Below are 14,343 nucleotides of genomic sequence, written 5' to 3'. Positions count from 1 at the left end.
AGTCAGTATTTAGAAAGCATTTAGAACAGGGCCTGACCCATAGATGTTAAACTTTCTAGAAAGAGGCAATCTCAGGGTTACTGATTAACTGTCTTAATGTAGTCCTGAAAACAGGCAATCACAGAAGCCACTTTCCTGATGACAGGTCAAAAAAGATGGAATTATTTCATGCTCTACCCTTCATCTCCAAAATCAACTTCTACTTTTTAGGACTGCTTTTTTTTTTTCCCAAATGGTTTTAATATATGGCTGTCTTACAGCAGCTGTACCCCTCCCTCCCCCCCAAAATAAGCAAGCATCATGTCTACTCTTGAACAAGTTGGCAATTGGTGTCTCTGGTTAGGTGTACTCTGCCTAGGCCAAATCTTAATTCTAAGAATTGCTTTTCTGGATGGTTTTGTCCTCGTCATGCTGGTTTCATACCAGTATTTGGTGGGCTCTTGAATATATTCCTTGGAAAAGTCATTAGGATCAGGAGCAGTCTCATCATGGGAACCAGGCAAGCAGGCCATACTCACCACGGGTTCTGAAGAAGAAAGGGTGGTAATTGCTTTCATTTTTAATGGAAGGAAAAGGGACAATCTTCACAAAGTAATCTGTTTCAAATTTCATACTCAGGAAAGGTTGAGATTCCATTCCCTAAAAGGGAATAAAAGCAGACACGATATCATGAAGAAATCACCCACCCCTCCACCTACACACTAGACCTTCAGGCCTCTCTGACGGTCACCCACACACTCTTCCAGACTTGGGGTCTATTTTCTGGACCACGTTTAACTGAAATAAAAGATCAGCAAGGCTGCCTGTTCTTTGGCAAGGAAGCCATGGCTGGTTAACACGGACCCTCAAAACTGGTGGGGAAGAGCTCACATACTCTTGAGAGCACAAAGCCACCTTCCAGGACGTGTAACCCGAGAGGTGTGTTTACCAGCGAGAGGTGCTGGAGGGATTCTCTGGGTGTGGAGCAGGCTTGAGGTGTTGCCGAGCTATTTCTCACCCACTTTGGCAGGAGGGGTGGACCCCACAGCCCCTCCTTCTCCAGTTTCACCGACATTCAATAGACCATTCAGACCCCCAGAACAATGGCGTGTCTTCAGGAGCACATTCTCTGCGTGCGACTTACGGTTCTTTTGAAGCTACTGTTTAGCTGCTTTGGGTCCTTTAGAATCAGTTGTTGGCACCGTCTTCCCTCCGACTTCAGCTCCTCCAGTATTACTCGAAATCCTTTTAGGAATTCGATGCCTAAGCAAAGCACAATGCTTTTATGAAAAGCGGACCGAATTACCTTTGAACACACTTTCCTTCCTTTGCCAAGATTACCGTCCTTCCCACCTACATAGCAGAGTTAAAGGAATTCTAACTTTGGCCAGAATATCCGAGTTTTACAGAAAGGAAAACCACATGCCCTGCATTCCTCTGGGACAGGCCAGGTGATTTTCTCTGTCCCATCATGACTCGTTAATTAACTCTAATTCAGCCAGCCATTTCACAAATGCCCACTGCCTCTGTGACATTAGGGTTCAAATAGTTAAGCTCAAGTCACAATTCATCCTAAAAGTCTAGAGTGGAATACATTAATTTCTAGGTCATCAGACAGGGTATATTCAGCTGACGATAATTCCCAATGCTGACCAGGAACTCCCCCCAAACCATGTTTCTGCTTTAAGTTTTCGTCCTGTATTTGCTGGCATGGTTCACTGCGTCATGCACAAAATTCCCAACAAAGTGTATGTCTGCACCCAAGGGGTTCCTAGGCTTGAGATTAAATAGTTTAGAATGCCTATGTGATTTACAAAGCAGTTCTTGCTCTAATCAGGCCTGAAAGGCAGACACCCAAGGGCTGCCCAGTGTGTGCTCTTCATACAGCCCTCAGAGGCCCCGAGACGCCCACCGTGCTGCTGAAAGGCGACGGCCCAGCCTCCTGCCACCTGAGGAGTAAGCTCCGCTGATCACAAGAGCCAGCACCAGTGCTCTGCATCCCATGGAAACTAGCTAGAGCGGTCCCACTGCAGCTGGAGATCCCCAAAGCCGGCCTCAATTGGCGCGGTATCGATTTCGCATGCTTTCTGAATGCTACACAAGGGGACAACTTCAACCCTTGCCCTCGTAGCGCAAAAGTAATGACATAGGATACAATTAACCAGGTGGGAAAAGTATTGATGGCAAAGGACAGGGAAATCTTTTTTGAATCCTATCATTATTTGATGAAGAACATATATTTTCCAGTGAGTAGGGCAAAGAAGTTACAATGAGAGCTTCACATTTTCGGGGGTCACAGTGTACAATGTGCTGGTACCGACTCTGCCACATTGCATTTTTTTTTTTTTAAGATTTTTATTTATTTATTTGCCAGAGAGAGAGCACAAGCAGGGGGAGCACCCGAGGGAGAAGCAGGCTCTCCGCCGAGTCGGGAGCCCAATGCGGGGCTCGATCCCAGGACCCTGGGATCATGACCTGAGCTGAAGGCAGACGCTTAACGGACTGAGCCACCCGGGTGCCCCCCACATTGCATTTCAAGTACAAAGCTTTCTGTGCGGGTGAGAGCCAGCTGACCCCCAGCCCAAGACTCAGACATGCTAACAAGATCCAAGGTCTTTGACCAGCGACCAGTTAGCAGATCTCACAGGAACTTGCCTTCTGAGATTAAAAAAAAAAAAGTTGAACAACTCCTTATTATTTATACCAAGATTTAATTCATGCCATGTCCCCAGAGATCCTGTTTAACAAAAGCTGGGTGATTAATAGGATTCAAGACTGTGTATCTCACAGTTTCATAAAAATTCATCAGCTGAGGTGGGAGTGGGTGGTTCTAGTCCTTATTTTTAAAAGACCTGCCTGAAAAACCTATGCCAAGTCTGGATGGGGTCGGGGTAGAAGCAGCAAATGTAAATCTTTTTTTTTTTTTTTTAAGATTTTATTTATTTGACAGAGAGCGCAAGCAGGGGGGCAGCAGAGGGAGAGGGGGAAGCAGGCTTCCCGCGGAGCAGGGAGCCTGATGCAGGGCTCGATCCCAGGACCCCGGGACCACGACCTGGGCCAAAGGCAGATGCTTAAGCAACTGAGCCACCCAGGCGCCCCAAGCAAATGTAAATCTTAAAGTAACACCTTTATCACAATACCCTGAATGAATGCCTTATAGTTACATGTGTAGCAACTTCATAGAGCAGCTTCCAATGATGGAACTTATTTGCTCCTTTCCATCATTTAAAACTGGATGAATCCTCCTAACATCCATGGGAGGAAGGTATTATCCCCATTTTACAGATGAGGAAACAGCTATCAAGACACTGAACGATTTGCCCAGGATCACACAGGAATTAAACAGCAGATGTGGGATTCAAACCCCAGAGTGTCTGGCTCTAAGCTGGTGCTCTTAACCCATATGCTTCTCTGTCTCCCACCGAGTTTCCTTGATAAAACCTGAAAGAACCTTATAGAAACAGAACCTGTCCACCCACAAATCATCGTGCTGGAAAAGCACCACATTCTGCCCTCACTGCTCCACCTGTTAGTTTTCCAACCACACGCTCACATCCCTTACTTTTAAGGAGCCTGCAATTTGTCAGGCCAACCCCTCCACTGTATAGCCTTACATGGAATGACCACTTCCCGTTTATCCACAGAGAATGTTTTTATCTTTAAATGTTAAGATAATGTTATTTTTGGAAAACCCGCTGCGTTCAGACCCAGCAGTATTTACATGGATAAGTGAGTTAGTCCCATGGGTCTGATCTATCCTCCCTCACTCTGCACTCACCTCTCCTGCAGTCGGATTTTTCTGAGATTTATCCTGTTCAGATGAAGAAATCCAGGCTTTTATTGTACTTTTCCCTTGGCCAGATTTTTTTTTTTTAATTCTAAGATTCAGTGGCTATGTCAAAGGAGCAGGTTTGAGGTCCAGGTTCTGATGATGGTAACAGTAGCCACTTTTTTCCCCCCCTGTTTTGTTTTTTTCTTAAAGATTTTATTTTAAAGTAATCTCTACACTCGATGTGGGGCTTGAAACTACAACCCCAAGATCAAGAGTCACATGCTCCACCGACTGGGCTATTCAGGTGCCCCAGTAGCCACTGTTTTTTAAGAGCTCTTTCTAGGGTCACCTGGCTGGCCCAGTCAGTGGAGCAGGCAACTCTTGATCTCAGGGTCACGAGTTCAAGCCCCACATTGGGTGTCAAGATTACTTAAGTAAAAACTTTAAAAAAAAAGAAAAAAGCTCTTTTTAGAAATACACTGCATGTGTGTGTGTCAGGAAATCTTATAACCAACCAAGAGGCAGTCATCTGCCCGTTACAGATGGGGAAGCGGGGCTCAGCAAGGGTTAGAGGCCTCTTGTAAAAGGTAGAATCTGGGTTCACACCTAGGCCCATCTGAACAAATGGGCCCTGCCCATGTCCCACTCCCAATTATCCCATCCAATCATTAACTTAAATGATTAAGTTAATTAAAGAGGACAAGCAGACTCTGCCCTAACCTGAATCTGGCCAGATAATGTGGATTTGCTTTTTCCTGTTTCTTCATTTTGTTTTTTTTTTCAGCCTACATAGTTTAAACAAATTCAGTTAGTTGGCAACATTTAAAAATTGATTTTATGGGGGCGCCTGGGTGGCTCAGTCGATTAAGCGTCTGCCTCCGACTCAGGTCATGATCCCAGGGTCCTGGGATCGAGCCCCACATCGGGCTCCCTGCTCAGTGGGGAGCCTGCTTCTCCCTCTCCCACTCCCCCTGCTTGTGTCCCCTCTCTCGCTGTGTCTCTCTCTGTCAAATAAATAAACAAAATTAAAAAAAAAAAAAAGAAAATTGGAATATTCCTGAAAACTCACAACATGCACCAGTGCTGTGCTTGGGTATCTTTTTGGGTACAGAGATGGCCGATGCTGGATGCTGAGGCCATTACATCCTTGGACAGCTCACCTGTCCCCCGACTACTGCTGAGACCCAGAGGCCAAGCGTTCAATGTGATTTATCACCACACACTATTATTTTGCAAACCTATATCTCTCTCAGTAACAGCCAAGCGAATAAAAGATGGGCCGTGAGGCCCAGCATCAAGCTGCGTGCATGCCCAGCAAGTATCCGCACCAAAGCAGGCAGTGTTTCTGGGCCGAAGCCCACCTAAGCTACACTTATGTCAAGACCTGCCTGGCTCCTGGAGGTTGTCACACTGGAATCCCTGCACTGGTCACCACCCACACCAGCCACGTGGTGGACTCCATTTTGACCAACTTACCAAGAGCCCCTGGGGACCAAAGAATGGTGACTGCCACTTGGTCGTGGCAAGCGTACTGACTGATGGTGATGTTCTGGGCATCAGCAATCACATGCTTCCCCACTGGATTCAAGTAAGTGGTGCAGTCTAGAGAATTGGGAGAACAAAGAACAGTTAGATTAAGACATTTATTTTTTGAGGTCCGCGTTCATCTTCTCAAATTACACAGAGCCGTCTGGAGGCGGCCAAATCCATTCTGTCTAAAGACGTGTGCTGCATAAGCCCAAATAGGACATCAAAGATTGACTGTTGGGGAAACTGTAAGGTGCTGTAGTGGGGCTTATTTAAAGCACTAACACCACTGCCCACCCTTTGAGTTCAATTCTAGGACAGCATGAGGAGGATCATATATGGTGTGGCTGTATATGTTTATACATAGACAGTTTGACTATGTATCTGGCATTGACTTCTTTACTATTATGACACTTTACCTAAATCAATAATTATTTACATCGATTCAATTGGTTTTCAGCATTTGAGAGTGATCTGAAACAAAACAAATGGCTAAATAGTCTGGGGCTTGCTTTTAGAAGAAACCTGGAGGCCAGATGAGCAGGGCAAGGCAGCAGGATGCGGATGGGACTCACGGGGGAGCGGCTCACAGTAAGCCTGTTAAAAAATCCGATTAGTACCTACAAAAGAGACTCACTGACTTCATGATGAGCAAAGTACCTTCAACATTAATAGCATCTCAAAGGTAAAACTTCTGTTCCCGAACACCATGTGTTAGCAAAGACACCCGCAATGCCCACCAAATTCAAGAGCTCCACGTTGCTCAAAAAATGAAGACCAATTCTCTGATACCGTCTGAGGACATTACTTACAGCCAGCTGTCAAGGCCACCACAACCATGTGAGCAGCTCTGACACCTGGTATTGCTAAAGAAACCTTCAAAGTCTACAGGATCCTAAAAAACTGCCGGAAGCTTCCAGCCAGACTCGGAATGGGACTCCAGAGAATGGCCATGGGCTGTTCTGGCCACTCATACGGGGAGAACCACCAGCCATCCCTGGCAAATGCCAACTCATGATTCTTACACTGCTTCATCTCCATTTCTTTCTCAATGATTAAAATGGAAAACTCTTGTTGGTATCTGCTGCAAAAAGTCCTCAGTTCCATCAAATGTCCAAACCGACTCATGATGCCTCCAAAATCAGGGTGTTTTACTTTGAGGTAAAGCAGTCAGGGGGATTTTCTAGGTTCAGTGAATCTGCTGCACTCCCCCTGTCCCTGCTGTACATCACACCACACACTTCCCTTTTTTTTTTTTTTAAAGATTTTATTTATTTGAGAGAGTGTGAGAGAGAGCACGAAGGGTGGGGGTGGGGGCAGAGGCAGAGGGAGAAGCAGACTCCACTGAGCAAAGAGTCCAACTTGGGACTTGATCCCAGGACCCGAGATCATGACCTGAGCTGAAGGCAGGCGCTCAACTGACTGACCCAGGTGCCCCCACATTTCCCACTTTTATGACTAAAAATGTTCCCTGGGTATTTGAAAATTACAAAAGAACGTAAGAAAAATGTAGAAGTCATCCATGCAACTTCTAAAAAACATTCTTCCAAGCCTTCTAATGGGCACACAATATTCCTCCTTTTTAACTTTCTTACTACAGTTCAACACACACGCACTACAAGGCAGCCCCCCCCACTTTGGTAACTCCCAGCTCCCACACTGCCTTGGGCCCTGCTTTCTTGCCTAACTGCTCTAGGTGGACCCCATTCCATAAACTCCATCTGCTTATAAAGCAGCCACCTCTACATTTCAATATTACTTCTTTTGAAAAGATGTTAGGGGGGCGCCTGGGTGGCTCAGTCGTTAAGCGTCTGCCTTCGGCTCAGGTCATGATCCCGGGGTCCTGGAATCGAGCCCCACGTTGCTCAGCGGGGAGTCTGCTTCTCCCTCTCCCACTCCCCCTGCTTGTGTTCCGGCTCTCTCTCTCTGTGTCAAATAAATAAATAAAATCTTTATAAAAAGAAAAAGAAAAGATATTAGTAATCAATAAAACCAAATTCTACATCTAATGAAAACTATCGAAACATTTAACATGTGTTCTCTGGGTGCAGAAGAAAAAATTTTCTTTAAATATCTGGTTTAACACCCACATTGTACAAATGAGGAAATGTTTTGCAGCTAAGAGACCAGCTGGGTGGCTTCGGATTCCACTGCTGACCAGCCCCGGGTCAGGACAGAAAGCAGCCTCGGATGGCTCATGCATGGCTCTTGCCATTCTATCCTCAGCACAGAGATTATTACCATAATAAGTTCTGAATCAGAGGTAGTCAGCCTGCAAAAAATCCTGGCTGAAACTAGCTTCCCAATATTAAAAAAAAAAAAAAAAAAAAAAGACAAGATCCCATCATACTCGTCAAGTTCAAACTTTTTTTTTTTTTTTTTTAGATTTTATTTATTTATTTGAGAGAGAGAGCATGAGCAAGGCAGGGGCAGAGGGAGAGGGAGAAGCGGACTCCCCACTAAGCAGGGAACCTGATGTGGGGCTCAATCCCAGGACCTGAGATCATGACCTGAGCCAAAGTCAGACCCTTAACTGACCGAGCCTCCCAGGTGCCCCAGGTTCAAACATTTCCAGCTTTTAGGAAAAGATGCACGAATAAGAGCAAATCATGTTTTTTTTTCCTCTGTTCATTCCTAATGCCAAAATTAGCACTCTCCAGGTTTCTGTAAATATAATTATGCAAATATAAAGTCTAAGAATTAAGAAAATGTATTACAAAACCTACTCAGGCATTACCCCCTCAGAGCCTGAAGAAGAAACGAGAAATGCAACATGAAAGGAGACATGGAGACCTATGAAATTCACTTTTGACTTAATGGCAAGACATTTTCTTTCTTTGTAACATCCAATGACAAAGGAGTAGAAAAATAAGATTTTATAGTTTTGTTTTGGTGAAAACTTGGTAATTTGTTCTTAGCTATTTCAAACAGAACTGGTAACCAGTCAACAGAGCAATAACAGAAACTTCCTTGTGGAAGAGAGAAAGAAATATCTTTTTAATGGAAAACAATGAATAAATTTTTTACACAAACCTGGATCCAATTATTAGGAACTCTAACATTTTGGATTCTGGTTACCAAAAAATTATGCCCAAATGACATTCTGCCAAAATGCAACCGAGCTTCAGATGTCTCGGGAGTCAATTCGAGTTGAGAATTAAATTCTAATTAAATGCTGAAGAATAAGAAAGAAAATAATGACTAAGAGACAGGCATCAAGCATGTGGGCCAAATATTTAGTCCCATGAAGAAAACAATAAGATACTTTTAAGTTTTACAGGTACAGATCCTCTTTCACAAAACCCCATATTAAATTAGAGCTGCAAATACTTGTTTGCAGCTGACCAGAAAATTTTGAACTCTTGAATGTAATACAAGATCTGCCAGGACCAAGAGCATATATTAGAAATTAACTTTGTAACTCAAAGAGAGATCTCTAACACATGTCTTTACTTAGCTGAGTTAAGTATCATGGACTTGCAAATCTTTCATTAGCTTTGTAACATTTACCCAGAGAACATGCACACACCACGAACATGAAATATCTGTTTCAAATATAAGTCCTCATTGGTTAACTTAAAGTACTCACGTCAGCAACTGTGGGCATAAATTTGACACACATATTTGTATCTTAAAATTATTAGATTGTATACAGGACCTCAAAAATCTTGCTTTAGCAAGATCATTTCAGAGGCCTCACTGTGACCCACAGCCATTACTTACATGGATTCATAATCCTCTCCAAGAGATGAATCAAATGTCAGGAGTTACTGAACAGGAGTCAAGCTCTCTCTTGTTAACATTTTTACGTATAAATTATGGCTCATAAGGCTAAAATGCTCACAATTCTATATAATTACCTTCTTAGCATGAAAGCAGCTGCTGAGGGGGAATTCTATATGCTTAATCAGAAAAAAGCACCCCACCCTGCCCTTAGGAAACAACTCAGCCAGATAAAGCCACACTTCCTTGAGAGAAAGGGCCTAAAAGATGCTGTATTCCAATTCCGGTTGGAATGACTTCTACTATTGGCAGATATCAATTACTGAGTGCACATCACAGGCCAACTAAGTTGAGCAGTTAAAAGCATTACCTCATTAAAACCTCAACATGATGCTCAGGAAGAAACTAATCTTTATTTTACAGGCCTTGCAAGCTGAGGCTTAGAGAAGTCAGGTGGCCTGCCATAGCTCACAGCTGACAGGTAGGGCACAGGAGTTGGAACCCAGGCCTACGGAGATGGCCAACTGGAGACCCATGGGCCAATCTGGGACACACATTCACTTGGCCCACTCTGTGCTTGTGAACATGTTTAAATAGATGCCAATATTAAAAAATGTTCAAACAGGGCACCTGGGTGGCTCAGTTGGTTAAGCGACTGCCTTCGGCTCAGGTCATGATCCTGGAGTCCCGGAATCGAGTCCCGCATCGGGCTCCCTGCTCAGCGAGGAGCCTGCTTCTCCCTCTGACCCTCCCCCCTCTCATGTACTCTCTCTCATTCTCGCTCTCTCAAATAAATAAATAAATCTTAAAAAAAAAAAATGTTCAAACAAACAAACAAAAAATGCCAATGTCTCTTTCTTCTTGCAAATCACATCTGGCTACCCTCAGGGGCAAGACCACAAGGAGCTGGAATGGAGAAGCCAGACCTGGGCTGTCCAGTTTGCCACAGTCCCTACCGTTCCCTAGCATCCTTGCACTTGAGTAGCTTCACTCATTGGTCCCCTGCTGAGCCCCTACAGGCATCTGCCTTTGTTCTTAAGGACATGGTTATATCTTGAAGACATCAGGGGAAGTCTCCATACACAACTTCTCCCAACACTATGGAGGACACTTGACCTATTCAAGCTCCCAAATACTTGAGTGGCTTAATTGAGACTGAGCCATGTTAGTTCTATTGATAAACCTGAGCAGGTTCAGAAAATTCCTCAGCCCCAGGACCTGCAGTGTCCTTGATTAAGCATGACTATGTAAGCTGTAGATCACTGAAAGGGCTCCATTCTTCGGCAGTGAAGCCAGTTACTTACTGTCATATCTGAAGGTGATGTTGTGCAGCCCGCTGTTTCTGCTGGCCGGCCCCACTCCCTGTGGGAAAACAAGAGAACATGATGAGGAGAGAAGCCAATGTGCTTTTCCAACATACATCCCCATAGAGTCAAAATGCACACAAGATTGCGAAGACCCAGGGTCATGCCAGATGCTGAGCAATATCTACCACTCTTCCCACCCACCCTGTGCCCCTTCTCCCCCACTGGCTGCCAACCTCCCTCCAGCCCAGGAGATTCCTAACTTCCAGGCCAAGAGCATCATGAGCACTCACTTCCCCCCAAGACAAAAGGAGCATGCTGTTCTGTGTTTGAGGGTTAAATAATAATTCATTAACAGTAAAATTGGGAGAGAGACCATGAGCTGCCAGCTGGAGCCCTTCCAGTTGGATCCGCTTTGAGCACTGATTGGTTATAAAATTTGCCTACCAGACACTCTCGTCCAAAAGCTCTATTAAGCCACGACAGATAGGCAATTCCTCAAGTCTAAGGAAACAGGTTTCTCATTCCGAGACTGGGAATGATTGTGGGAATAAGCCATTACTTTTAATGAGAAAATTCTTCACTGTATCCATACCTATGCTTGGAATATATAGGGTGGGTCATAAAAGAAAAAGAAAAAAGACTTTAAAAGGCCTAACTAACTTTTGGTGATGTGGCCGTTAGCCATCTGCACTCTTCATAGCAGGGATAACAACTCCGCCAGACTCCCCACTTTAATTACAGCATCCACAGAGGGAGCACCGGAATCCTCCCATTGCCCCGCCTTTTCCTAACCCACCACTTATCCATCATGGGAAAGAGCAGCTACAGATCCGCCGACTCTGGTTTAACTGTTTCTGTAATAATCGGCAAATGTGCCATTCAGCATTAATTGCAGAATTCTCCAAAACAGTTAATTCTGAAATGCTAAATGATGGGAAAATATTCTAACCACACCACTAAAGTTTCCACTCAACCAAGGGGATGCTGGGGGAAAACCATATTCTGGCAGCCCAGTATTTAATGGGCAATTGTCACACCGAGACACAATGTGCAGAACCCTTCTGATGGAGCCCAGGGTCTCAGGCCACAACCCCATCACATCTATATGCTGGAGGCATGTTCACGCTGCTTATCTTGAAGCCAGCTATGCCCAGTGAAACTCTATCCCTGAGCTCGGATAAACATGGACCTCAGGAAAGCACAGCTGTGCAGAAAGGGATGCACACAAGCACGCATGCGCACACACACACCACAATTCTAATTCAAGTGAGAAATAAGCACTAACAGGAAATCTAAATCAACGTGGTACACTAGCCCATGATCTACTGGGGCTCCCCTTCTTCCTGATGTACCTTCCTTCTCCAGCTTTCCTGCTTCCATCCTCCCTTTCCCACATACACAGGATTCTGGATTTCCTACCCTGAGCTGAAACACTTTGGAAAGGGTGGTTTTCTTATGGAAATCTTAAATGCCTCCATAATTCCTTAGGGAGAATCCTCTAGCATACCACTAGAGGAGGCCCAACTTCCAGATGGCCAAGAGCGGGGTACCACGACCAAGCAGGACAACCCCTAGGAAATGCCCAAGACACCCAAACCACACCCTTCTCCTCCCTTACAAAGCCCCAGGATAGAAAATCACTCACCATCTCTTACGAGCCAGACATTATGCTAGGTACAGTGGTGAACAAAACAGCCACTGTCCCTATCCTCAAGAGCAAAGTAACTCATTCCTTCAAAGGACACTAATGGGGATGTGGATCACATGTAATGTACACAGCCGAATTTCAAATCACACCCTGACCCTCCAAGAACTCTTAGTGTGACCTAAAGGTGTATGTAGCTCGGCTGAAGAGCCAGCCATAAGTAAGCATACAGCCCACAGGTATCACACGCAGCACCCCACAAAGGATGATTCCAGGGTGAGGACAGCACACCCCCAGAAACTTGAAAGAAGGAAGGATAACTGGACTAGAAGGGAGAGGAAAAGGGAACATCATGGGAGGGAAACAAAAATGCAAGGGGGCCAAGGTAAGTACCTTAATCCTTCCATTCTCCTGCTGGTGACCATGGGCATGGTCACTTCACTCCACCTGGTCTGAGCCTCCTCCACTATCTTCCTAAAAAGATACTTTGCACGACTTTCCCCTGGGAAAGGGGTTTGAGGAGGATCACGTGAAGCCCTGTAGAGGAAGCGCTTTTCAAAAAGGAAATGCATTTAATAGCATGCTCTCCGGCATGGAGGACTCTAATGACCAGTCACCTTACTTGCAGGACTGTCAGCTTTTCAGTTTGTTCTTGTTCTCCCCATATTTCTACTGTAGCATGTTTTTCTTTTAAAGATTTTTATTTTTAAGTAATCTCTACACTTAATGTGGGGCTCGAACTTACAACCCCAAGATCAAGAGTCACAGGCCGTCCAGACTGAGCCAGCCAGGTACCCCTATAGCAGCATGTTTTTAACAGGTATTTACTGGGCGCTTGCAATGAGCAATGTATTGTGGAAAGAAGCCCAGCATCGTGAGATGTGCTCTATCCTGCGGACAAGAACTTAAATCCCTCCAAATAAGGTCTGTGCTGCATGCAGAGCTGTTCAGAAGGGGGCCCAGTGAGCTGGCCTCAAAGGACAGTGAGGCTTGCATACAGCATTGATTCACTACCCACAGAGCATTCCACCTGCACCCAGGCCCTGCAGGGCTGGGCACTTGGCCTTGAACCAGACCTGGGTCCTAATCTTAAGGGGCTTTGGCCACCAAGGTGATCTCCTAATGTGTAAATCTGCCCACACTCTTCTGTTTCAAGCCCATCACCAGCTCCCTGTCCCTCGTAGAACATTCCGGATGTGGTTCCTGCCTCTCTTCTCAGCCACTTCCCTCCCGACCTGCCAGACTCCTCCAGGCACTGCATTATGGCTCAGCACATGTTCTGGAGAACTTCCACATCCCAGAATGCCCTTCCCATCAGCCAGGTCCTGTTCCCTTCATAGGCTTTCTGCCTTAGTGTAGCTCCGTCACACTGTGTCCCTGACACATAGATCCACCTGCATACTCACTTGATGGGGGTATGATAATCCATCCCCACAACTTGACCGGCATGGCACTTCTGCCAATGTACATGCAAAATGGTACTTCTGATTCCACAGAAAATCAGAGACTAAAAGACCCTGTGACCAAGCCTGGTCCTTGAGCTCAGAGGGAACAGAGCACAGAGCTCAGCTCCATGACAAGGACTTGCTCCCGTGTGCACCGGAAGACCTTTCACTCTTGGAAGTCGTCCAGGGCCCGGTTTCTCAGCACATGCATCAGACAGATGCTCCACCAGGCTGTCCTCAGTTCACACCCAAATAATGCACCTGCTGCTCCCCAGCCCTCGGAAACCCTATCAGAAATGGTGTGCCCAGGCTAGCCCACAAAGCACTACTGTTTTCTTTATACTTTGTGGTAGACAGAATAATACCCCCCCAAAAAAACATGTCCACATCACAAGCCCCAGAATCTGTGCTACTTTACACAGACGGCAAAAAGTACTACATAGATGTGATTAAGTTTAAGGAACTTGAGATGGGAAAATTATTCTGGATTATCCTGATGAGCCAAATGTAATCACAAGGATCCTTCTAAGTGGGATTCAGGAAGGTCAGAGAAGGAGAAATGACCACAGAAGTAGAAGGCAGAGAGACCAACATCGATTTAAAGATGCTACACTGCTGGATTTGAAGATGGAGATAGAAGGGGCTAATAAGCCAAGGAATGTAGGCTGTCTCTAGATGCTGGAAAAGGCGGAAAATTGGTTCTCCCCTAGAGCCTCCAGAAGGACCCAGCCCTGCCAACATCTTGAGTTTAGCCCCACAGACTCATTTTGAAATTCGGACTTCAACAACTACAAGATAACGAATTTGTGCTGTTTTAAGTCACTAAATTGTGGTAATTTGTTACAGCAGCAACTGAAAGCTAATACATACATACACTTTTAGCAGCAGTATGGTTGAAATGGATCTCAGTGTCACACTCGCCCATGTGCTGTCATTTGCCCCTCC

The 14,343-nt window shown here is 45.2% G+C and overlaps 1 protein-coding gene across 1 annotated transcript in view; it reads right to left on the bottom strand.

Annotated features, from left to right (window-relative positions):
* The window catches only part of IL17RD (interleukin 17 receptor D), a 62,648-nt gene that overhangs the window by 12,020 nt on the left and 36,285 nt on the right, over positions 1-14,343 (bottom strand). Inside the window, exons 2-5 of the mRNA XM_021695116.1 lie at positions 10,306-10,363; positions 5,228-5,353; positions 1,124-1,242; positions 519-639 (exon numbers count right to left, since the gene is read on the bottom strand). Coding sequence (XP_021550791.1) covers positions 519-639; positions 1,124-1,242; positions 5,228-5,353; positions 10,306-10,363 — 424 coding nt within the window. The remainder of the gene's footprint in view (positions 1-518; positions 640-1,123; positions 1,243-5,227; positions 5,354-10,305; positions 10,364-14,343) is intronic.

The sequence above is a fragment of the Neomonachus schauinslandi genome, chromosome 1, assembly GCF_002201575.2.
Source record: "Neomonachus schauinslandi chromosome 1, ASM220157v2, whole genome shotgun sequence".
Taxonomy (NCBI): Eukaryota; Metazoa; Chordata; class Mammalia; order Carnivora; family Phocidae; genus Neomonachus; species Neomonachus schauinslandi.
Note: the sequence above shows the minus strand (reverse complement) of the source record. Positions and strands in the feature narration are given on the sequence as shown.